This window comes from Condylura cristata, unplaced genomic scaffold, assembly GCF_000260355.1.
Source record: "Condylura cristata isolate star-nosed mole 26May11 unplaced genomic scaffold, ConCri1.0 scaffold00001, whole genome shotgun sequence".
Classification (NCBI taxonomy): Eukaryota; Metazoa; Chordata; class Mammalia; order Eulipotyphla; family Talpidae; genus Condylura; species Condylura cristata.
This window is the reverse complement of record NW_004567102.1, coordinates 28,495,950-28,519,475: the sequence shown is the minus strand read 5'-3', so window position 1 is coordinate 28,519,475 and position 23,526 is coordinate 28,495,950. Positions and strand designations below refer to the sequence as shown.

The 23,526-nt window shown below is 38.5% G+C and overlaps 1 protein-coding gene across 3 annotated transcripts in view; it reads right to left on the bottom strand.

Annotated features, from left to right (window-relative positions):
• The window catches only part of KCNQ5 (potassium channel, voltage gated KQT-like subfamily Q, member 5), a 460,478-nt gene that overhangs the window by 37,990 nt on the left and 398,962 nt on the right, over positions 1 to 23,526 (bottom strand). The window contains exons 9-12 of one of the 3 annotated variants that reach the window (XM_004673622.2): positions 23,479 to 23,505; positions 18,771 to 18,827; positions 16,490 to 16,510; positions 15,046 to 15,266 (exon numbers count right to left, since the gene is read on the bottom strand). In XM_004673622.2, the coding sequence (XP_004673679.2) occupies positions 15,046 to 15,266; positions 16,490 to 16,510; positions 18,771 to 18,827; positions 23,479 to 23,505 (326 nt within the window). The remainder of the gene's footprint in view (positions 1 to 15,045; positions 15,267 to 16,489; positions 16,511 to 18,770; positions 18,828 to 23,478; positions 23,506 to 23,526) is intronic. The other 2 variants (XM_012722138.1, XM_004673623.2) reach the window with 2 other exon arrangements.

Below are 23,526 nucleotides of genomic sequence, written 5' to 3'. Positions count from 1 at the left end.
TTCCACAGTATAAATGCACCAAAGTCTGTTTAGCTATTTACCTATTCAGTGATAAATAGGTTGTTTCCAGATTTTAGTTATTATGAATAAAGCTGCTATGGATATTCATGTATAAGCTTTATCTGAATGTATGTTTTAATTCTCTAGAATAAATGTTCAAGAATACAGTTGCTTGGCCAGACAGCTGCATGTTTAGTTTTCAAGAAACAACCAAATTCTTTTTCTGAGTGATTTCACCATTCTACACTCCCCGCGGCAATGGATGAGTGATTCAGAGTCTCTGAATCCTCTGCAGCATTTTGTGTTGCCACTACTTTTTAATATTTTAATATGTGTGTGGTTTCCTGTCTCTTATAGTTCTAGTTGCCACTTCCCAAGTAGTTAAACAGCTTTCCCTGTGCTTATTTGCCATCTAGAATATCCTTTTTGGTGAAATGTCTGTTTGCCTTTTGCCCAGTTCCTAATTTTACTTTTTAACAATTGAGTTTGAGAGTCTTTATATGTTTAAGATACTAGTATTTTGTAGGTTGTGTTTTCACAAAATACCCGACATATATTTTCTCTCAGTCTTGAGCTTGTATTTTCACTCTTTTAACAGGATAGTTTGCAAAGGGAAAGTTTTAAAGTTTGATGAATTCAACTTAATTAATTTTCCTTTACAGAATATGTTTTTTCATTTAAAAATTTGTGCTTATCTCTAGATCCCAAGTATTTTTCTCTCATGTTTTTTATATATGTTCTATAGCTTTATGCTCTGCATTTAAATCCATGATTCATTTTGTGTTAATCTTTATTATTTGACTTTTAACACTAGCTATATATGTTACTTTGATAAGTAAACTTTCTTTAAAAAAATTGAACAGGTTCGGGCTCTCCCTGGTAGCACAACGGGTTAAAGCACAGCGCTATGAAACTCTCTGAAGCCACTGCAGCAGGAGTTCAATCTCCAGCCAGGGAGCTGACCCACATGGTGCAGCAGATCTCTCCTGAACCTCCCGTTGCTCCTCTCAGCAGTGTATTTCAGGTGATCTGCCTGTTCTGCTCCCCACTCTGTCTCTGGTTAATCCTTTCACCCCCACAGCTCTGGTCTGTACCCCAGTTCTGTCAGCATAAATAAATAAATCTTTAAAAAAATTGAACAGATGCAAGAACTAATTCTGGTTCTTACAACACGTGACACTTTCTGTCTCCTATTCTGTCCTACCTCCTACTTTCCCATCTTACTTTACAATCTTCCATTCTGCCCTGTTTGATTCATTTTAAAATCCTCATTGTTGCCATTGATCCATTTTCATGAACTTCGACCATAGTTTAAAACACACGATAGACACAGTCTTTCCTATCTGCCATATATCTTTCATCTTTACTTTTCTTCAATATTTTTTTCTCTGACTTCTCAAATCAATTCTATCTCAGATGTTTAAAAACATCATCTGCTCTTTTTTGACATAAAGATTAAAAAACCTTCTTTATTTTTGTCCTGAGGTTTCTTACCTGCTTCTTTTCCATGTATTTTCCTACTAGGTGGCCAGAAATACACATGGGTCTTGTAACCCATTTAACGTATAAGTCCTAAAGTGTAGGTGAAAGTACCTGCAAGTTCAGTGCCACTGATAGTATCTAAAGCCTAGAAAATAAGAGGTACTCTCATATCTTTAAAGTTTTGTATCATTCTACGGTTACCTCAGAATTAGAATATCTCACTAAAACAGCTAAAATGGATCTAGTATATGATTCAAGAATCTCACTTCTAGGAATATACCTAAGGAACACGAAAATAGTGATTCAAAAGGAAACCTGCAGTCATGTTTATTTTAGCACTAATTACAACATCTAAAATATGGAAACAACTCAAATGTCCCCAAAAAGATGACTGGAAGATGATGATGTGTAATATATACACAGCAGAATACTATTTAGCAATCAAAAAGATAAATGCATGCTATTTGTGGCAACATGGATGGAGCTGGAAGGTATGATGCTAGACAAAATAAGTCAGAAGGAAAAAAAGAAATATCAGGTGGTTTCATTTATATGTGTAATATAGAGAAATCAAACAAAGGATCAGGAAAAAGACAAAATTTGCAAGCTGACCATAGATCTCAGACAAACAACAAGGGAGTTAGAGGGGTCGAAACAGAGGAGGGAAGAACACAAAATAAATAAGTAAAAGAGCCACAGGAAACTTGATTGCTGGGGTATTCAACCAAAATAGTAATCTAACTGTATTTCCCAAATATACCAGCATTTTTACAACTTGGTAAACTTGAATTTTATTGTGTTTGTTCTTAGGCTTGCTAATTAGCACAATTCAGAAATACTAATTTACACTAATGAGGGACCTATTATATAAGATGCTTTTGAACTTGAACATTTTCCTTTTAAGATCAAAGATCCCATTTACACTGATTGAATAGATAATTCCTGCATTATCAACATGTTAAATTATGTTCATTGTGATACAGATTTTGCTAAGATTCTCTATTAACCTTACACACTGGCTAGCAGGAATGCTAGCAAAATTCCATGGAATAGTTCCTAACACCTAATTAAAAGGAGTCATTCTGATTTGAATGATTGTATTAAACACTAGAGTGTTCAACAATTAATATGGTCTCTATTGCTAAAGTTGCTGACCACACTATAATAACGGAGTAATACCTGCAATAAGGTAAAAAGGTAAAAACATAGTTTTTCCTTTCTTCTTTCTAATATGCTACTATAGTCATCCTTTTTTCAAATGAGAATAGTGGGGTATATTTTTATGTGTCCTTTAAAATTATTGTAACTATAAAGCAATATAGGAATTTCATTATCTTCTTAAAATCACAAAATACCCACTTGACTGAATGCTTCAGCATTATGATATACAAATAAACCTTTTAAATAATATCACTCTACGCTTCAGTGGTGCATGCCATCTGTGGGGGCTTTTTATAATCCCAAACAATTTTTATCAATGGCATATAATAAAATGACTCCTGAATCACTGATTCTTGTCTATTAACTGTTCTTTCAGTAAGTAAATAATAGTTTCTAAGGAATTATGTGTGCCAAACATTGTGCTGTCATAGAGTAAACCAAAACCTTTCTTCCAGAGCAAATGAACTATTTTTGTCATCTTTTTTTTAAAAAAAGATTTATTTATTTATTCTTACAGAACTGGGGTATAAATCAGAGGTGCAGGGGCAGTGAGAGGCTTCACCAGAGACAGAGTGGGGAGCAGAATGAGCTACTGAGAAGTACACTGCTGAGGGGAGCAGCAGGCAGGTCAGGAGAGGTCTGCTGCACCATGTGGATCTCCTCCAGGGCTTGGGATCGAACTTGCACTGATGTGCCTGCAGTTTGCAGTGCTGTGCGCCACCAGGGAGGGCCTATTTTTGTCATCTTTAATAAAGTCAATGATCCTTTATAAATTGTAATAGCATGAGGCATAAAAAAGATAACTTCATTCTTCCTTTGATTATATAAATAATTCAACAGAACTCCTAAAACTCACTCTAAGGAATAAAGGAATAAAGTTTGTGTGAATATATAACTTTTAAACTTCCATTTACATTCTCATAAAACCTTCCATTAACCATACTTAGGAAGTGTGATCCTAAGAATAGAAAAAGGAAAGATGAAAACATGTGATTAATCAAGCATCAGAATTAAACTCTTTAAAATTAATGTAGAAATTAGCATTAATGAATTGACACAAAATACCAATATATTCAATTTATCGAGGATCTATTTTTCTGTTGGGCATTATACAAGGATTTCACACACATTGTATATAGTTGTTATATACATAATCCTATTAGGTAGGTATTAATCCTGAGAGAGAGCCAGCTAGCTAGCTAGATAGAGAGAAAGAGAAAGAGATAGGGGGAGAGAGAGGAGTGTGAACACACAAATGAACTTAAGAGTAATGAGGTGAAGTCACTTGCTTCTTTTTCATACAACTTAGTGGAAGAACTAGGATTTGAAGCAAGTTCTGTCAAGTTCTATTTTATTCTAAAGCTGTGTTTCTAACCATTGTATTGGATTAATGCAATTTTCATAAAAATTGCTTTTGGAACTCACATACTCAAAGTATTATAACTACTGTAAACTGAAAACAAAAACATAACACTCCCAGCTTTGTGAAAACATTTTTCTTTACTCATATACACACAAATCAACCTTTTTAGTTGCACTAGTAAATTATTTAAGTGTTTGTAATAAAAGCATGGTAAATTCATAGTGTAGCTTTTGTTAAAACAAAAATTCAGGCTATCCTAGAAAGGCTAAGTGATTACAGCATAATAAAGGTCAACCACATTCAGAGTCATGAGTTGGCACCTACAACATCATGTCAGACAGGATCCCCCAACAGTCCAATAATTGAACTAGGTCAAGTTAGAAGAGATTGATGGATTGCTTTTCCCACTCTAGATTAAGGCACACATTCTGTAGCAATGCTAAAGTGACTTAGAAGAACTTAATTAATCTTCTCTCCAAAAAGATAAAAATCTGTCTCCTTTGAACCATATTCAGATATCTGACCTCAAAAAAGTCAGCATTTACAATGGTCTAATAAACTAAAGAGTTACAAATCTCCTTACTTATTAATCAATTCTGCAGGGGAATGTGAAATACACAGGCAATTTCATTTTTCAACTTTCAACTTTCCAGTGAGACTGCCTGGAAATGCCAACGAGCTAACCTGGATGCCATTTGAACTAGCTTAGTAAGGGATGGCAAAGTTTAAATGTTGCTCTCAAAAAATAATGGTGCATTACTTTAACTGACACTTGTAGACATCAGGGGAGAATAATTGTGCATAAAATGACAAAGGAACATGACTCAGATTTACCATATTAATTGAAAAAGATGATAAATCATTTAGCTAATACTAAACTTAGAGCTAATTTATACCAAATTCCCACCTTCCATCCATCTATCCATCCATCCCCCAGCTATTAAATGATGTGACTTATGTGAAAGAAAACACGTAAACAGCATGGTAGAACATACAGAGCTTTTGAATTTTATCTAAGTGCAATTTCAGACCCCCAATATTGGCATGAAGACTCAGTTACATGGGAAAGTTATCGACATATCCTGGATCTCCATTCTGGAATGAAAAGTGCCTGGGTGTGTATCAAATGACCCAATAGAAAATGCCAAGTGAATGCCTGGTATATTCTATGTGTCAACAACACTACTTTCCTTCTCTTTCGTAAGGTCTGGAAGTCAAGGAAACTGTAGGGAGAATACAAAATGAATCAGACACTAACTTTAATACTAACACACTGGTCCACAGAAGCAATAGGATATTGCAAAGAAAAAAAAGACTGGGATGGTACATTCTAATACTTGCAGCTCCTTAGCTTGTAAGGTAACCCTGTCTTTACCCCTTGCATTTAGGCTGTCCTTGTGATATGCTTTGACCAACAGGATGTAGTGGATGTTGAATTGTGGGAATTTGAACCTAAGTATCAATAGAATTTGCAGATTCTACTCCCTTCTGTGGGGATGTGGGGGTGGGGAGGGTCAGTTAATATGCATTGAAATATATTGGTGTACTTTTGGGCATAGCCTAGGCCCAAGATGTCACTGTTGATAGAGCATATAGCACTGAAGAAACATGAATAAATTGTTGAGTGCAACAGAGTCAATCTTTGAGATTCAGTGCACAAATTTTTTTTAAATTGAGGTATAATTGACATATGTTAAATTCAGGTATACAACACTACTTGCTATGTGTACATATTATAAAATAATTATCACAATAACTCTAGTTAACATCTGTCATCTTGAGATGAGAACTTTTAAGATCTACCATTTTGGCCTTCCTGGTGGCCTAGGGGTTAAGTCTCAGCTCTGTCACTGCTGAGTTCGATCCCTGGCTTGGGAGCCTCTTCTGTCTTGCCTGCTGTTTCCCTTAGCAGCAGTATTTCAGTAAATCTGCCTGCTCTGCTCCCACTCTGTTTTGGGTGAATCTTCTTACCTCTCACACCTCTGGCCTACACCCAAGGTCTTCTACTAAATAAATAAAAAATAATAAAAAAAATCTTTAAAAAAATCTACCATTTCAAGAATTTTAAAATATGCAATGTGGTATTATTAAGTATAGTCACCAAGCTGTACATTAATAATATCTCCAAAAATTATTAATTTTGTAACTGGAAATTTGACCTTCTTTATCATCCTTGCCCTCTGGCCCCCCCTCCCCCACAGGTTCTATTCTTACTGCTCTTGGGAATACACCACCACCAAGAAAACTCCCATCGACCTGTTGGAAGGCTGAGAGAGCACACTGAACCAAGGTTAATTGGCCCTGAGGAGGCCTCCTCAGGCCAGTCAGCTCCTAGGCAACCCAGCAGCCCAACCACAAACCAGTCAAGACCAGAAGAACCACTCAACAGAACTGTGGGTAAAAGGATCTGAAAGGGAGAGTTTTGCAGCAAAAATAAAAGTGGATAACTGATATAAATGAAAGACATGAGATCATGGCACTTTTTATCTAAAACACAAAATCATGGGACTACAGGTTCAAAACAACTTTGAGAAAGATTAGTCACCGACTTTAACAGCATGAAGTGGTATGCCAGTTGCTACTGTATTAGATGAAAGAATGATGCAAATTCTCTCTGTGTGGGAATTGAGGGTTTCATATGTAAATGAATCTTTGTCACTGGAGGTACAGAGATTAATTTTCCCCAGGCAATATACTTTAGAGGTTTCTATATTTCAGGAGTCCAGGAACTGTTGTTATGCATTATATGTAGCAAAAGAGGAGAAAGGTGGCAAGAGAACAGCTGGGAAAATTTAGATTTGAAAATAAAAGAAATCAGGACAATGTAAGTGAGCTTCATACTGTAGCTAGCAGAAGGTGAAGCCTGGGTAACTTGCTATTCTCCTGTGTCAGTCACCGTCACAGAGAAAGGCTCCTGGCCTTTACCTAACCTTTTTTTTTCTTTACTAAGTAGAGCATGCCATGAAAGTGATTAAATATAATTTTAAAATTGTGTCATATTGGTTTCTCTTTGTGAAGCAGGTGACTAAATGTGTCTTTGAAGGAAATAATTTGAGATATGAATGAAAAATCACCATGTAGCCAAAAAGTGCTTCTCAAATATGGGTTCAATTCTGTGATTTGTGCAATGGCTAGCTTTGTGCTTATTTTGTTCAAATTTCAGAGGTCATCTACAGGTTATTTCTGAAAATGTGAAGTCAGAAATAAGAGAGATGCCTTTGTTCCCCCCAGTGCCAATCGGAACTGTAAACTAGATTGAGGCTGGGGGGGTAAAATTTACTGACAAATGAAGGCTTCTTTGAAGTGCAGTCCTCGGGTCTACCCATTAGTCCCTTTCATCGCTCAGGGTAATGTTAGCTCTGGGCTGCAAACCCAGGTACTTGTTGATTTGAATAGAAATCTGTCAGTTGAGGACTTATCTAAATCCTGTGGAGTGCACAACTACTTGCCACAGTGGTAGATGGAGCCATCTCTCAGGAAATAAAGGGATACAGCTGGAAAGGGGAAGAAAAAAGTGGACTACTAAGAAAACAGAAGCAGTGCAAGCAGTTTTAGTATATCACAGAGAGATGATATGAGGGTCAGGCAGAAAATTATGTCTCTGGCATTCTCAGCCACGTCTCTTTTCCTACCTCCACCTTTCAGTTTGAAATTGTCAGGGAGGACAGAGGTAGTGATTAAGGAAGTGTCAGAACTCAAATTTGGAACAAAATTTCCTAGGGGTTGTCTGGTTTGATTTCCTTGAGGGTGCAGGTATTCATCTAAATTTGGTTTGAAGGTTTCCAGTGAGGGAATCCATTCCAATGGTATGGGGGTTCTTATTACTAGACTATCATAATATTGAGCTAAAAATTGGAATTTCACTCATGGTTCTGGTTCTGCTCTTTGAAGTGACCAGGGGCATATCTTCAACCTCTTGAAGAAACTGAAGATGGACCAGCAGTGTAAAAGAAAATGCCCTGGGTTAGAGGTTAGAACACTTTGGTTTTGCTGCTGAATATCCGGCTTCCTGCATCCTCATTCTCAATGTTCAGTCTTTAGCTAATTTTAATTTGGAAATGCTGTACTATGAATGGTCTGTATGTAATACGATCAAGGCTGAGGCCCAGGCTGTGATTTTATTCTTGAAATATAACAGTAGGACACTGGACATGAAATAGACTAGTAGTCATAAACCTAAATTCCTCTAGAGATTAAGCAGGTGTGGAAATATTTGAAAGGGATGGGGACCTGTGGCTGGTGTTCCTGCAAAGACAACAGAGAAGGGTGGAGGTCTGTGACTTGAAAGGTATAGCTAGTTTGAAAGCATTTGTGAGAGCCAATCTCAAATATGGTTCCCAGTGGTACCCACCTCCCAGCATTTACCCCTTTGAATAATCTCTTTCCATACCATCTAAGCTGTGTCTTTATTGCACTGGCCAAGGGAGGCAGTGAGGCTCTATCACTTCTGAGTGAAGCTTCAGTTTTGGATAATCCCTCCCTCTTGTAGTATGAGCTCTCTGCCAGTGATATGTCACAAGGATATTCAGGCAACCTATGGAATGACTGATGGGGCAAGAAAATAAGATTTGCTAGCAAATGCTCTTGTGAGTTGGAAAAAGATCCTCCTCCAGGTGAGTCTTGAGATGACCTGCTGTCCAGCCAGAGCATGACTGTAAGCCTTAAGAGAGACTGAGCCAGATGGGCCTAGCCAAGCTGCTACTAGATTTCTGTCCACAGATACTGAGATTATAAATGCTGTTGTTTTAAATTGCTAAAACTGGGGCAAATTGTTATGCAACAATACATAATACTGTGTTCTAGTTAATTTTAAGCACCATCTTGCTTTCTTCCCCCCCCCCCCGACTGTGCCAGTGAAACAAAATTCAAAGTTCCAGTTTACAGCCTTGCATTTTCTCAATAAAACCTAGATACATAGAAGATGAAAAGATTTGGTTTAAGGAGGTCAGCTGGCAACTTAGTTTCTGCTGAAAGGGAAGAAGTGGCACCCATTCAAAGCTCTTAAGTAGGGAGCTATTTTTTCTCACTAACAGGAACAAAAAATAATTTTCTTTATCACTGTAGGGTGACAACATTGGGGTAGAACCTAGAGAAATTTGGACAGAAATCCTATTCTATAAAGAAAAGAATAGAAAAAGCTGAACAGATTAGGATAGAAAGTCCGGGGGGGGGGGGAAACTCCAGTTTAATCAAAATAGAAACCTATTTTTCTAGTAATTAAAAACTAGGGACAGGCATTTCACAAAAAGTATTGGAAAAAGTAATCCTTAGTGAAAATACAATAAATAGTTACTAGAGTCTGTTATCAGATGCTGAGAGGTCACTTCGCCTATCTACCCACCAAAGTGAAGAATTTTGGCATACAGAAGCAAATCTTGGGCGATTAGGAATCGGTCACACAGGAGAGACATGGGTGGGTGTCCCTGAGTAAAGAAATGACTGATAAATGAGTGGGGAAACTGTGTAACAAAAAGAGACCTATGGACCAGAACCAGAAAACCCCTTTAGGTAATGGTTTTCACCAATTTCTTTTGCAAGAACTACCAAGATATTTCAGATTTCTTCTGATGCCCTCTGTAGCCTTTTGCATGAAATTATGCTAACAGTTAAATTGGGTATAATTTATGAGGTAAAGAGTATGAATTTCTAGAGTTTAGATCTAGTCATTCTTAAGAACTTTTGTTCTTATCATGAAAGAAAACTGTCAGGTTTTGTCATGGATAGAGCTCATAGAAGTAGACCAGCCCCTCTGTGAGAACACCCTGTCAGGGAGTGAACAAACAGGGTGAGTAGGAGCCCTAAGAGAAGACGCTTTAACAAGAATTTTCTGTCAATACAATGAAGAGTCATTATCAGACCATTTCAAAAAGTGCCAGGAAACATCATCTATTGTGGAAAATTAGAATCAAAATCTAACAGAAGTTGGTCATCAATATGGAAAATTAGGAAAAATGTTAAATGTAATGCAGTGCTTGGCATTTTGTAGGAACACCAAAAATGTCAACTGGGGAGACTGAGAAAAACATGAGGGAAGAAGATGTCGTTGGGAAAAGTGTAAAGGAGGATTAGATAAGATGAAAGGCCCGTGCATAAGTTAGTCAAATATAAAATAACAATAGAGTTTGATTTATGCAGTTTGGATGGAACTACCCATTGTTGATACAAGACACTGTTACATTAGTTCATGATAGTTGTCAAAACTACTGCATAAAATGTTTCCTTTTCGTCAGCTTTCTTGGCCATCTTAAATGAATAGTCTTGAGCAGAGTCTTAGGAGACTGGTGAGCCTGAGATGTAGAAGATAGAGGTTAAGAGGAGATTCTTATCTTCAAGAGTTGCTGAGAGTCTGGGATCTCATGCTGTGCATATCTCCACTCTTCTGCTATTTTTAGTTGAGACCCAGTTAGTCATCACTGGCCTGCAAGGGAAGGAGGAGTCCCTAAGGCAAACAGCTTGCAGAGTGAGGCATCGCGGGGCTGGTGAGGAGGTGGTGAGGAAGGCACCCTGCTTCCCTTGGTGGTGGTGATGGGGAATGCATGGCTGATTGTATGTGTGGAGGGATTATATTATCTAAATACAAGTTTTAAATTTTTTCTCTAGCTTTTCTTTTACCCACTTTGTCTTTCTTCTGAAGTTTAAAGAATTAGGACAGTCTATGCTCATTGTCTCATGGTCTCCACAGACTGAATGAAACCGGGTCCCTTGGTGTGAACTGCAGGGGAAACTGGCATTTTCACACTGATGCCTGACCATTGAAAGCCACTCAAAAAAACGTGGTGGTTTTCCCAGTGCCAAAATTTGTGGGTAGCCTTTCCCTCTAGCGCTAGCCAGGGTAAATGGTCCAATCAAGTAGGCATCAACTAGGATGCTGGCCCCTGAAGGAACTATAAAGCAGGGCAGGAACCATGTTGAGTCTTTCAGACTCCTCCAACTTGGTACATGGCCTCTGAAGAAGGAGCATCCAGCGGTCGACCTTCAAAGAAAAAAGCCAAAAACCTTCTCAGCAAGTGACGGGGTGGCGTTACCCCGTCTGCTGCTCCCACCAACCGGAAGGAGCTGCAAGGGCTTGAGCCTGGTTCTCAAAGAGCTGCTGTGGTCGGTGGGGGCCACAGACTCACCAAGAGCTGTATCTGATCATCCAGCACCACCTTTCAGTGCTGCTTCCTCCATTGCTGTCTGGTCCAGAGTGGGTACTTTCGTTTTCCCTCTATAGTATCCTTCAGTTACAGGCCCATTATATTTTAAGTGTAACTTAGCTTTTAACTTTAAGGCAAATCTGAATTTCTATTATTCTCTCTGCTATTCATCCACTCTTCCTGAGCATGCTAATGGGCAATGAAATGCCTAAAGAGAGAAATAGAAGAAAAGGGTCCCCAAAATAAATGAGCAACTAGGTCTGGAATAATTGAGAATTGGCTCCCATATTATACATTATTTTCTAAGGTAGTAAATGGATTTTAGAAATACTTAACACCTGGAGAGGCACTATAAATACAAATGTATAATTGAAATCTGAATTTGAGAGCTTTTTTCCTATAAAGAAGGAAACTCCTTTTCCACAAGAAGAAATGTTGAGTTAAATCAGGGGTAAAGGTTCTGGACAAATGGGATAAAATAAGTCAGAAGTCATGATCTCTTGCAGGTGGGAAGCAAATAGTTACTTCAACAGTAATCAGACCTCCTGTCTGATTGAGACAGGCATCAACCAGACAAAAGCAATTCCTTTCTAGCCAAACAGAACTGTACTTGTATGAATGACATAGAAGACAGATGGCAGGAGACCTTTCCAAGTTGTGATCTTGTGAAGACTAGGACTCTTCTTTCTATCTGTCTGCCCTCTGAGACAACTCAGCAGTACTTGAAAACACCATGATGGATGGTGCTGACACTAGGAGTCTATGAAAAATGATTTCCCTCTGGTCAAACATCCAAGTGGAATTCATTTTCAGAATTCAGAATCCAGATACTATGAATTTCATATCTAGATGTGCTCAGCCAACTGCAAAGGCTCACAACATAGAGTTGAACACTTTTATGAACCCCACCATTGCTGGTGGTGCCTGGGTTCCTAGAAAGTGTGAATTCAGGGCTAGGGCTAAAGATAAGCTCACCTCCTTTCCTCTCCTCAGCCTCTCCACCCCACGCCCAGGGATGCTGTGATGAGGGTGATTAGGACCTCTCTTATGGACTGAATTGTCCTTCTGAAATTCATATGTTGAAGTTCTAACTCTAGTAACTCAAAATGTGATTATATTTGGAGGTAGGGATTTTAAGGAGGCAGTGCAAATGAAATCATTAGGGTGGACTCTAATCCAGTGACTGATATCCTTAGAAGCAGAGGCTATCTGGACACAGATACTCAAAGGGAGAAGATGATGAGCAGACACTGGAATAATGTGGCCATTTACAAGCTAGAGATCTTGGGCTTCTAGGTTTTAGAACTGTGAGGGGATGTGTGTGTGTGTGTGTGTGTGTGTTAAAAGATTTTTTATTTATGCATACAAGGACTGGGGTACAGGCCATAGGTGTGGGGAGTGAAAGGGTTTACCAGGGACAGAGTGGGGAACAGAACAGGCAGATCTACTGAGATACACTGCTGAGGGGAGCAGCGGGTGGCTCAGGAAATGTCTGCCACGCCATGTGGGGCAGCTCCCTGACTGGGAATTGAACTCATGCTGCAGTGGCTGTGGATGGCTTTGTGCTGTGCTCTAACCCATTGCACCATCAGAGAGGCCCCAAATGTTGTGTTCTTTAAGTCATCCAGTCTGTGGTTCTTTTGGCGGTGGTAGAGACTAACGAGCTCCATTTGTATAAGCTGTTAAACATCATTAGAGAGCTGATGCTTACACTCATGAAGGCTCAGCCCAGCACTGAGACCAGGTGCTCCTCCGCCATTTGGAGGGTAATCAGCCTTAAGGGGAAGGGTTTGGTGACCACCAGTTAGGCTGAGGGCTCTTGTACAGATGGAGGGGAGAGGTTAGGTTGTGAAAGGAAGGCCTAATTTTTTAATAATATAAAAACTTCTTTTGCTTTCTTATTACAAAAACTTTATATGTTCATTTGGATATATTATGAAATACAGATGAATAGAGCTATGACTCTCACGATTTTGAATCATCTACTATAAATCTTTCTAGATCTTTTCTTATAGATGAATTATACACAAATACACAAATGTACACATATGTGCACACACAAAAGTAAAGCAGAATTTTTTGTGGTCCTCTTTCTATGCCAATAATTTTTAATTTGTAGCATTATCACTAATGTTTGATATTACTTTGTTATGTTAATTATATCCCAGAAATAGAATTGGTAGGTGGATTGTGTTCCAACTTTGGCACATACAAAGACTTTAGATATATAGTGCCAAATTGTCCTCTAGAAAAGATATATCCACTGATACAAAAAAAAAGATCTACTTTGAGTCGCCACTAGGTACATTACATTCACATGACATATTTAACTGGAAGCTTGTATTTCCTGACCCTCTTCACCCATTCCTTCCCCTCCACAAGCATGGTGACTATAGTCAATAATATTGTGGCATATACTTGAGAGCTGCATAGAGATAAAGTCCTAAAACTGAATTGTTGTAAGGTGATGGATAGTAATTAGACTTCTTGTGGGAATCATTTTGTGATGTATTCAAACATTAAGTCATTATGCTGTACACCTGGAACTAATATAATGTTATATATCAATTATATAGCCCTCAATAAAAAGTTAAAAATACAAAGTTTCAGTGTAACATAAAAATCCTGCAACTGGGAACTCTTGACTCAGCCGTTGATGGGTTTTCAGCTAAATTCTTAGGGAGAAAAATGTGGAAACCTGTGACCATTGAGAATCCATGCCACCAGTGAGCCAGGACAGAGGTGTGGTAGAGGAGAGTGGAGCGTGGTAGAGGAATCTTAGTGATGATCGGTGGAGGGAAAGCCTGGTAGAAGGAGCATGTCCTGTGCCCAGATGGGAGTTCGAAACTCCCTTAAGAGGGGCCACACTGGGTCAGCAACTAGGAGTCTGTCATTGAGCAAGACAGCCATGGGCTGTGGAGAATGAAGAAATGTGAACAGGCGAGTCATGTTGCTCACTTGAGAGGAGCCATATCCCCGATGGTCTCTGAAAGGGTCAGCAGGGACCTGTGAGCTGAGGTTCCATAGATTTCCCTGTAGAGAGCCTGAGAGCACTGTGATTATGACCCCTGGCTGTTAATTTTATCCCTTAGGCTTTCAGGGCCTGGGAAAATACAGGTTATGCTAGGGAATGAGAACAGAAGGACAGATGGGGCTTTTGGAATTTTTATGTATTAATGGAAGATGCTATTTGATGTTGGTTCTTTGCCCAGTATAAGATCCCAGGGGACACACTTAAAAGGAAAGCCAAGCTAATCTTAAATGAAAAAGAAAATATTTTATAAACATCAAAATTATGTGGCACTCAATAAAATGTGTTGGCAAGTAAACTTCTGCTACATAATAAGATAAATAAAATAGGTTAATTCCTTTTGGAAGAAGAATTTCAATTCCACTTATCATGGAGATGAATTTTCAACAGGAACCTTCCTAAGGCAGATAAGCAGTGGTCTCTGATTTAGTGGTGGATGGCTGCAGCCTCAGGCAAAAGGGGACTAGCACCTTCTTTGTTGTGTAGAAAGGTGCTACTGCTCTTATTTGTTTCAAGATGTTGGCAGGCTCCTGATCATCTTTGGGCCTTGACCCTGGAATATCAGACATCACTCATACATCAGAAGGATGGTCATGTCGATCCTCATATGGAACAATAATGTGGAGAATTAACATTTGGTGTGATTTCTCTGAAATGTAGACTTAGCTGCCAAAGTTGCTTCCAAAAGTAAACTTATGCTCTGTACATTTGCCCAAGGCAATGAATAAATTTCCAATAAAACAAACAAATAACTCTTTCCCTGGGGTTGTTTCCTTCTATCTTCAAGTGGTACCACGGAGAATTAATTACTTCATATTCTCGCTCACTATAGCCTATGACATTCAGAACGGTTGTGGACAAACAGGCCTTACCGTCCATCACTGGTTTTGGCTGAGAGCTCTTGAGGCGCAGCGAGGGCCGGAAGCGGGTTCGGTCGTTGAAGCTCCAGCTTTTCTGCACTTTGGTGGGGCTTCCCTCAGCTGTGATGTCTGTGCTTGGGGATCTCCGGTCGCCGACTGAGGCTTGTCTGCTCTTGATACTCTGGCCCCTTGGGCTGGCCATTCGCACTCGCTCCTTAAAACTTAGCTTCTGACTGTGGAAAACATGTCATGATTATTACATGTCAAACAATTTCTTCCACTAAACTTGGGTAAATAATTTGATGAAACTGTATATGGTATATTTCAACAGACAAAATATTTTCAACAAGCAAAACATAGTGATATATTTTTCCCATATTGAAAAGTTTCTTTATTTAATCTCTCTGTTTCATTTGGAGTCAACCTCATTCTACTGGTCTACACACCCTTCCTTCCTGGACTCATCATAGAAAGGACAGAGATCCAGTACAGTCGATGAAACACAACTACACTGGAAATATCCAAGATCTGGTTTGGTATTAATTTTTAAAACTGATTCTAGCCTTAACCTTAACTTTTGAGATTTATAAAAAGTTACTTTTTATTTGGGAGCATGTTGTTTTGTAATTCTTTAACATTTCTACAGGAAAACAGGGTTGACAGTTACAGATATATCTACATTCTGCATGCAGTTTATAATCCAGGCAAGATTATGATATCCATAAATTCATGCAATCTCATAGCAGTTGGTAGCACTGTGTACATAACACTAAAAACACAACACTTAACACCACATTTCTTTTATGCTTACATTCATTCTTGTGAGACAAGAAACACACAAGGTAGAACAGCTTCAACATATAATGAATGTGATGACTGATTAATGGGATGAGATATTTATTATGCTCACTAACACAATTTCCTGCTATAAAACAGGTTATTGATTTGCTGTGGCAGCTACTGGTAAATTATATTTGTTCAGACATTCACTTCTCAGATGCCAGCTAGGATTGAATTGTGGGTTGATAAAGGAAGCATTAACCACAACAAAATCCAAAGGGCCTCTCCATACTTTCCCAATTTTGAGATGTAGGAGGTGGTGGGTGGGGCAGGTTGGAACCAAAGCCACTTGCGTTTTGGCGTTCTCAGCTCTGTTATGGAGACAAAAGCAGCAACCGAGCCAAGGGATTTTTGTGGGAATCAAATGAACCAGAAGAAGCTTTGTGTACCCATTTGTTTGTTTTCTTGTTTCATTTATAAACCACAGTGTTATTCATCAGAAAGTGACATTGTTATTGAGAGACGCAGTATGCTTCATGACCTGGAGAACTGAGGGGTAAATGGCTTTCCCTTGGAAAGCTACTCTGAGATGCTGCGACCTGTAGCCTTTGGGGGCATGAGGGTCCATGAGAAGGATTTTCTGAGGCAAAGCAGAGGCCTTGTCTTTTCCACTTACCGCATTGTCCACTGTCCCCAACTGCAGCATGCCAACAGCAAATGTGTTTAGTGGATATGTGTTTTGTAGCTAACAAGAAACAGTAACATTTATTTTTTCATGCTTAGTTGCTTAACAAATGATGTTCTAAAAAGGCATCACATTTTATGTGTGTTTACATGAAAACAAATCTGATAATGAACTACAGTGATCAGAAAGTCCTGGTAACAGTAAACAAATTGATCATGCAACTGACAGCTCCCCTCTGAAATGCAGACATAGCTAAGTCCAGCACGACTAGCCAAAGGCACATGCAGAGAACAGGCTGGGCAGTTTTGTGATGGGGTCAGGTGGGTTCAAAACTTCTTTAAAACAATCCCGTAAGCTGAAGGATTTCTCTGTACCTGGCAAAAATGTGTTTAAATGGTAGATTGCATTAAATATCAGTAACAATAACATGATAAAACTGCATCTTCTTGTTTTCAGGCTTGTTTTCCATGTCATCCAAAGCCTCGAAATTATTTAAACAAATCTTCAAGGGGATAGTGCTGAAAATAGCTACTTTTCTGTAATCGTAAAAATTACAATTCTTTGCAGGGCAGCTCATCTGTGCCATCATTTAAATTTATGAAGAACTGGTTCAGGAGCATATGCTCATATGCCGTTTTCTCTAGAGTCATGAATGCTAAAGTCAATATAGTTACCGTCACAAGTGTTCTCACTCTACTTTATCTAATCTATTACCTTTTCTGCCACTAACAGATGTTAATTATTAGAGAAGATTGGGTTTAATTAATATAATATTCCTTTCTCAAACTTTCAAGACATATCTCTTTCCAATGACAATTAAATGAGCAGAATGATTAAAAACATCATGAAACCATTTAATGTAAAATTAGTTTTTCTTTTTAAAAATTTCAATTACTGAAAAAGTAAAAATTTCTAAAATAAGCTTTAATATCATATATACCATGGCTTATTTACAATAACAAAATATTAAAAAGTTGCTCCTATGAAATATTACAAAAATTACCTCATGGCATATTTTGATGTTCTCTTTAGGAATGAATGGGATGTGAAAATAACCTGAATCTTGGTATAATTTAAAGCACTTAATATACCTGAGTTCTAGGTTCCATTCCTCCCCCCCACCCAGCCCCGTCCTTTTAAACTGCATTAATTTTTGCCAATGGCTAGTCTTAAAATAATTCTCAAGTACTCTTATAAAGTGAAATTCAACATATTACACAGTAAACTAGAAAAATAATGTAATAGTTTCATTCTCCTTTGAGATAATTGTATAAAAGTTAAGACTAAGATCCTAATTCAGATTTTTTTTCCAATTCAGAAATTTTTAAGCAGACTGATTTTCTTTTCCAGGGCACAGATCTATTCTTGTGTCCTCTCACAAAGTCTCACTTTTTTATTAGTTTTCCTACGGCATTTCCCTTTTAAAAATCAACAGAGTGTCTTGATTAGATGACTATTAAACTGATTAACTGATTAGGTGGTTGTTATTGAAAACACACATTGATTAAAAATATAGGCTCTTCACTGGCCCATTGACATTTTCATTATTTTCTTGCTTTTTGGTGACATCTGTGAACATTATTTTTGAGGAAGATTTATATATGTGTTTTTAGGAAGAATCCCAAGAGACCAACAAGTAGGTCTCTCTTTGGAGAAAGTAACCAAAAGGTCGCTGTGGTCACTGATTGCGGCATCTTTCTTAGTCTGCAGCCCCACAAGGCCAGCTGAGAACCATACTCAAGGGACCTCCCACAACCAGCTCTGTGAGGGATTTCTTCCCAGCACAAGTTGGCCAGGCACGCAGCCTGCTACTGCATGTTCTCTGCCAGGGAACCGTGTGACACCGCCCTAACCCCACAGTAATCCTCTCGGACTTAGGATGCGGTAGTTATTGTTATACTTAATTAGGGTTTTAGCCTTTCCTAGGATAAGCTTTCTCCAAATTCTCGCCCCAGGCACATCATGGCAACGGAGCCAGAACAATCCAGTGCGTGCAGCAGCTCAGCGGTTGCGTCACCACCAGGAGGCGCCAAGCGGCTGACTGCCAGGCCTGCGCAGGACCCTGCCTTATTTGTCTCTGGGGAAGAAAGTATCAAAGCAGGCAACAGGCAACAGGGAAAATTTACAAGCGGGTTGAAAACCTCGTTCAAGAAGTCCTGAGGAAGAGTGAGTCCTGAGTAGCGCTCAGGTAGGGCAGCGGTATGGCCTGCTCATGCACCTGAGGTTAGTTGGCATTCTCAAATTTCATGTCAATAGCCGGGATGCTGGGTACCTCTGCTTCCGTGAGGTGTACATTCTGAAGAGCTTCTGCTTATTACTACAGACCTTACTAGGAGTGAGGGAAATAGAGCAGCACATTACTAAGCATTTCACCGCCAGGAAAGTGCGTAGGGATTTTTCTTTTTTTGCGAAACAAAGCCATTCGACTATTGTTTTCATATATAAGTACAGACTGTTTTGAGCACTAAGCACTATTTTAATCGTGCTGCTCAAAATATACCCAGTGCTCGTAATGGGGAAGTTGAAATAATTAGATTTGACATAGGATTATAATGGTAGTCTGTGTCAGCGTCTGATTTATTATGAAAATAAGAAAACTATTTTAAACTATAGCAACCTTTTTAATAAATAGTAATATAATATAGATGGTTGTGGGATAAAGTATTTCATAACTTTAAAATATTCATTTAATCAATTAACATTCGTTGTATTGCAATTAAAAAGCAAATTCTTGATTTGTATGAAAGTCTGCAATTACAGTAAATATAGGTAACCAATTGTCAGAATGCTTTTCAAAAAGACAGAAGACAGCTTCTAGGTTGCCAGTTTTTTTTAAAAAAATATTTCTTATTTTAAGTCTTATGATGTGTTTTTAAAAGACCAAATCCTTCCCCCCATCAATAAATGTGAACAGAAGGAGCAACTATTTTGAAAAGATTGTTTTTGAAACATTTTAACATTTTGCCAATAAAGACACACATTGCTGAAAAAAAGTGTCTGGTCTCACTGAATTTAGTTTAACAACACATGCAGATCACTCATTGCACAGAGAAGAAAGTAAATGCAAGTAACAGGAAATAAATGCAGAAGAAATCTGAGAACACACAGTCTTTCCTGTCAGTGTTCTAGAGTGCTCTCTCAGAACCCAATAAAGTCAACCACATTGGGACAGTTCAGAGAAAGCCCTCATCGGGTCATAGCACAAGACTGTAATTAATAAAGTAATTTGAAATATGCTTTAAGACATGCATCTTTATAACAGCCTCACAAATACCTATTCAAATAACTTTAGTAAGAAATATGACAGGTTTCTATTAATTCCTTATAAATTTCGATTCTGGCAGCTTAACTGTGAAGCAGGCATTGAGTCAGAGTGACAGTGAGATTTACTGATAACCCCCAAACCTCTGATGGTTTGATTTCTTCTTGTATCAGTAAAAATGTATCAGGTAGGAAGAAATAAAAGCCTCCTCTACCAGTGTGATGAGTTAAGTCACAAGTGACTTGGTAGCTAACTGACCTTGTCAAGGAGGAAGGAAGATGGATATAAGAACTCAAGGTGAGAATACTGGCATAGTGTAGGAGGGGAGTATATAGGTAATTCTGAAAGTGACAACTTACACCAAAATATAGAAAAACTGTCTAGTTTAAGAAATGAGTTGGAAAATTGCTAATGGGATGATTTTAGAATAAAATCAATAAACACACTTACAACCACAAATGAAACTCACATTGTTTTAATGGGCAGACAGAAGAAAACAAATAACTAAATAATGCTAATGAAGTTGTATTTGTGGCCTAAGTAGAGGAAGAACATTGCAAGCTTAGCTGAGACCAACAGTAATTTGTATCTGACCCTGCACCAAACAGAGTCAAAGAAATATTCTCACTTTGTTCAGTTGAGCTCTTCCTGAAACTGAAGCTTGTCTTTTTTAAAAAAAGCTTTAGATTTGTCATAGACAATACAAAACGTCTTGGAACTGGATGTCTCCCTTTGTGGCCTAAGACATCATAGTTGAAATTTGTTTAAACATAACCCCAATCTCATAGTAGAAAGACACATGCTTCTCTTTTTATATGCGTATTCCAGACTAGGGAAGCTAGTTAAGTAAAGGTACATATGAAGGTGACATCAGACTCATTCTGCAGAGAGGAACGTCCCTCTTGGTCTGGCCTGGTTTACAGTGGTGGCTCTCTCCTTAAGAGGGAATCACTACTGTATCAAACTCATCTAAACTGGATTACTTTCAGTTCTTAACACAATGAAAAATCATTAAGAAGGGTTTAGGGGAGTCCAGACTTTAAAATACCTAGGAGATAACAGGTATTTTGGCTCAACTTTATCTATTCCGCTTACCTGATCACCATCAATAACCTAACAGTCCTACACAGTAAAGGACTCTCACATGGAATGTGTTAATTAGTCCATTTGAAATTGGGTCAAATATTAATCAACAATACTCTGGACCTAAAGCTGCTCTTTTCCAAGGCAGAACTGTTATTTAAAAGCATTTCCTTTGTGCAAATTTTGCTGGTGTAAGGACAAATTTGTTATTTCCTCAGATGCTTCTATTGTTACCACAATAGTCTTCTTTCATTCATTATGCAATATTAATAAATTCCAATGACTTTGGACACAGTAAGGTAAAAATCAGGCTAATATTAAAGGTGGAATTTCTGCTTATTTCCCTTACATTGTAGCATATTTTAAATTTTCTATCCTATATGTTTCATCTGTTTCATCTTTCCCTTTTTTTTCTTTTTTGATTTGTGAATTTCTTTATACAAACTACTTGAGGTCACGAGCACTTTATTACTCTATCCAGGAGTTACTTATTGAGGACATTTTCTGTCATAGTTTTACACAGGGTGATGTGATGTATGTTGAGGGTTACAAGACCTGAAAGGGTGGAGTATGAAGATTTAATTCATGAAGTCAAGAATACCATTTAGCAGTGCACGATATGTCTCAACGTGGACATTTGGCTGGAGAGAAGAAAGAAATCACTGTGTGATTCTTTAATAATGTAGCTTAGTGCTTCCGTATATATTCAAATGAGTTATCTTCGTGAACCAGAGAGAAAACAGACAGAAGGAATTTTAATGTTTTGCATATATGTATATGAGTATCATGAAATTTAGAACATTTGTGGGTAGTCTTTTTTGAATCTTAATAGCTGACCAGGGAGGTTCATTTCTGGATGGAGGAGTAATAGTCATACTTCTGTCTTTACTTTCTCACTGCCCTGTAATTTACAAACCTCCCATTACATGTCCTTCTCCCTCTTCCTGTTTTGGAGGATGAAACCATAGCAGGTGATTTTATTCTCATGTAGCTATAGAGTTTGTGACAAGGATGGTCTCTTCATTGGAGACAACTCACTCATTGAGATAATTTGTAAATATCTTTTGAGACAAGGAAAGCTTTTAAATATCACCAAAGGAACTAACAGAGCTTATAACAGCCATGATTTTTTTCATGTACTTTTTTAAAAAAAAAAAATTTATTTATTCATGCATTCAGACTGGGGTACAGGCCAGAGGTGCAGGGGTGGTGAGAGGCTTCACCAGAAACAGAGTGGGGTGCAGAACAGGCCAGTGACGAAGTACACTGCTGAGGGGAGCAGCGGGCAGGTCAGGAGAGGTCTGCCGTGCCATGTGGGTCACCTCCAGGGTGGGGATCGAACTCATGCTGAAGTGGCTTTAGCTTTTTAGTGCTGTGCTTTAACTGGCTGGCCACCACGGAGGGCCTCATGTAGAGTAACAAGAGAAGGATGGTGGGGTTTGCACGAATTCTAGACAAAGGAGGGCTAGAGGGTCAATATCAATTAGATTGACTCTTCCAGTTTCTATGCAAAGAATGTTCTAGTAACTAGAACTTCTCTTTGGGCAGAACGATCTCTAAAGAGAACAACTCTTCAGTCTACAGAAACTCTTCCTCTCCAGGAATATCCAATGCTCTTTGCTCTAATTCTCTCTCTAATTCTCAAATAGAAAAGCTTTAGAGTCACTTCCTGTGGGTGGTGCTACTGGGGAGGAGTGCCAGATATGCAGCCCTACCCCATCTTAGATCCCATGGTAAATGAATGCATTTATGTATTTGTGAATCTTTCTCAGTCTTTGTTGATCCAAAGTAGCAAAGGATGACCTGGAGCCTGCTCACCCCAAATGAACTTCCAAAGTTAGTTTCAGCATGTAAAAACATATGATTGATGTCAGTTCAAGAGTACAAATTTAAGGGAATGATCCTGGGACCCAAACTGACCTTCACTCAGGGGCAGGATCTGGGCAGGGTTTTACTCCTGACCCTTTCTGACACTCACTGACACAGATTAAGTGTTTTCTTTCAGTTCCTATCCCCTGTAGGTCTAACTCTCTGCTATTTAATCAGATAAAGCATTTCCATCTGAGGCATGAAAGAATGACTATAAATTATTTGGTAACATTTAGGGGGGGATTATATTCTTCTTAAAGGAATTTATAGGATGGAGGGGACTCTTGTTTTGAAAGTAAACCTTGTGCTCAGTGAACTGGTGCTTCACAGAGAGCTTGTACCCTTCTGTACAGTGTTTCTTATGTTGACAAAGAAAAAAGAGACAAAATTTCTCACTCTAAGGACCCTAATGAAGAGAAGTAGAAGTACTTCTTCCAGGGATTTTAATGTTTGGGTGAGACTTCTGTAGGACAAATGGTAGCAAGAATAACCAAAGGCCATAATTATTATTCACTCTCCCGAGCACCCTCCCTCCCCCCAGAATGTTCCATGCCTTGAAGATTATAAAAAGCAGTGAGTGAGTTAGAGAAACTTTGCTTCCATGGGGTGGGGGGAATCAATAAAACAGCAACCTTTGCAGGCATCCTGTGAAAGGTCACTTTTAATCATCTTGAATTTGTTGATCGATTTTACTCACACGAGACACATTTAAAACATCTGTTAGGCATCAGATTTATAAACAAGTAGCAGAAGAGAAATCACAAACCTGCTTGACGCTTCCCCTTGTTCTTTCCTTCAGGTGCGTGCAGACAGA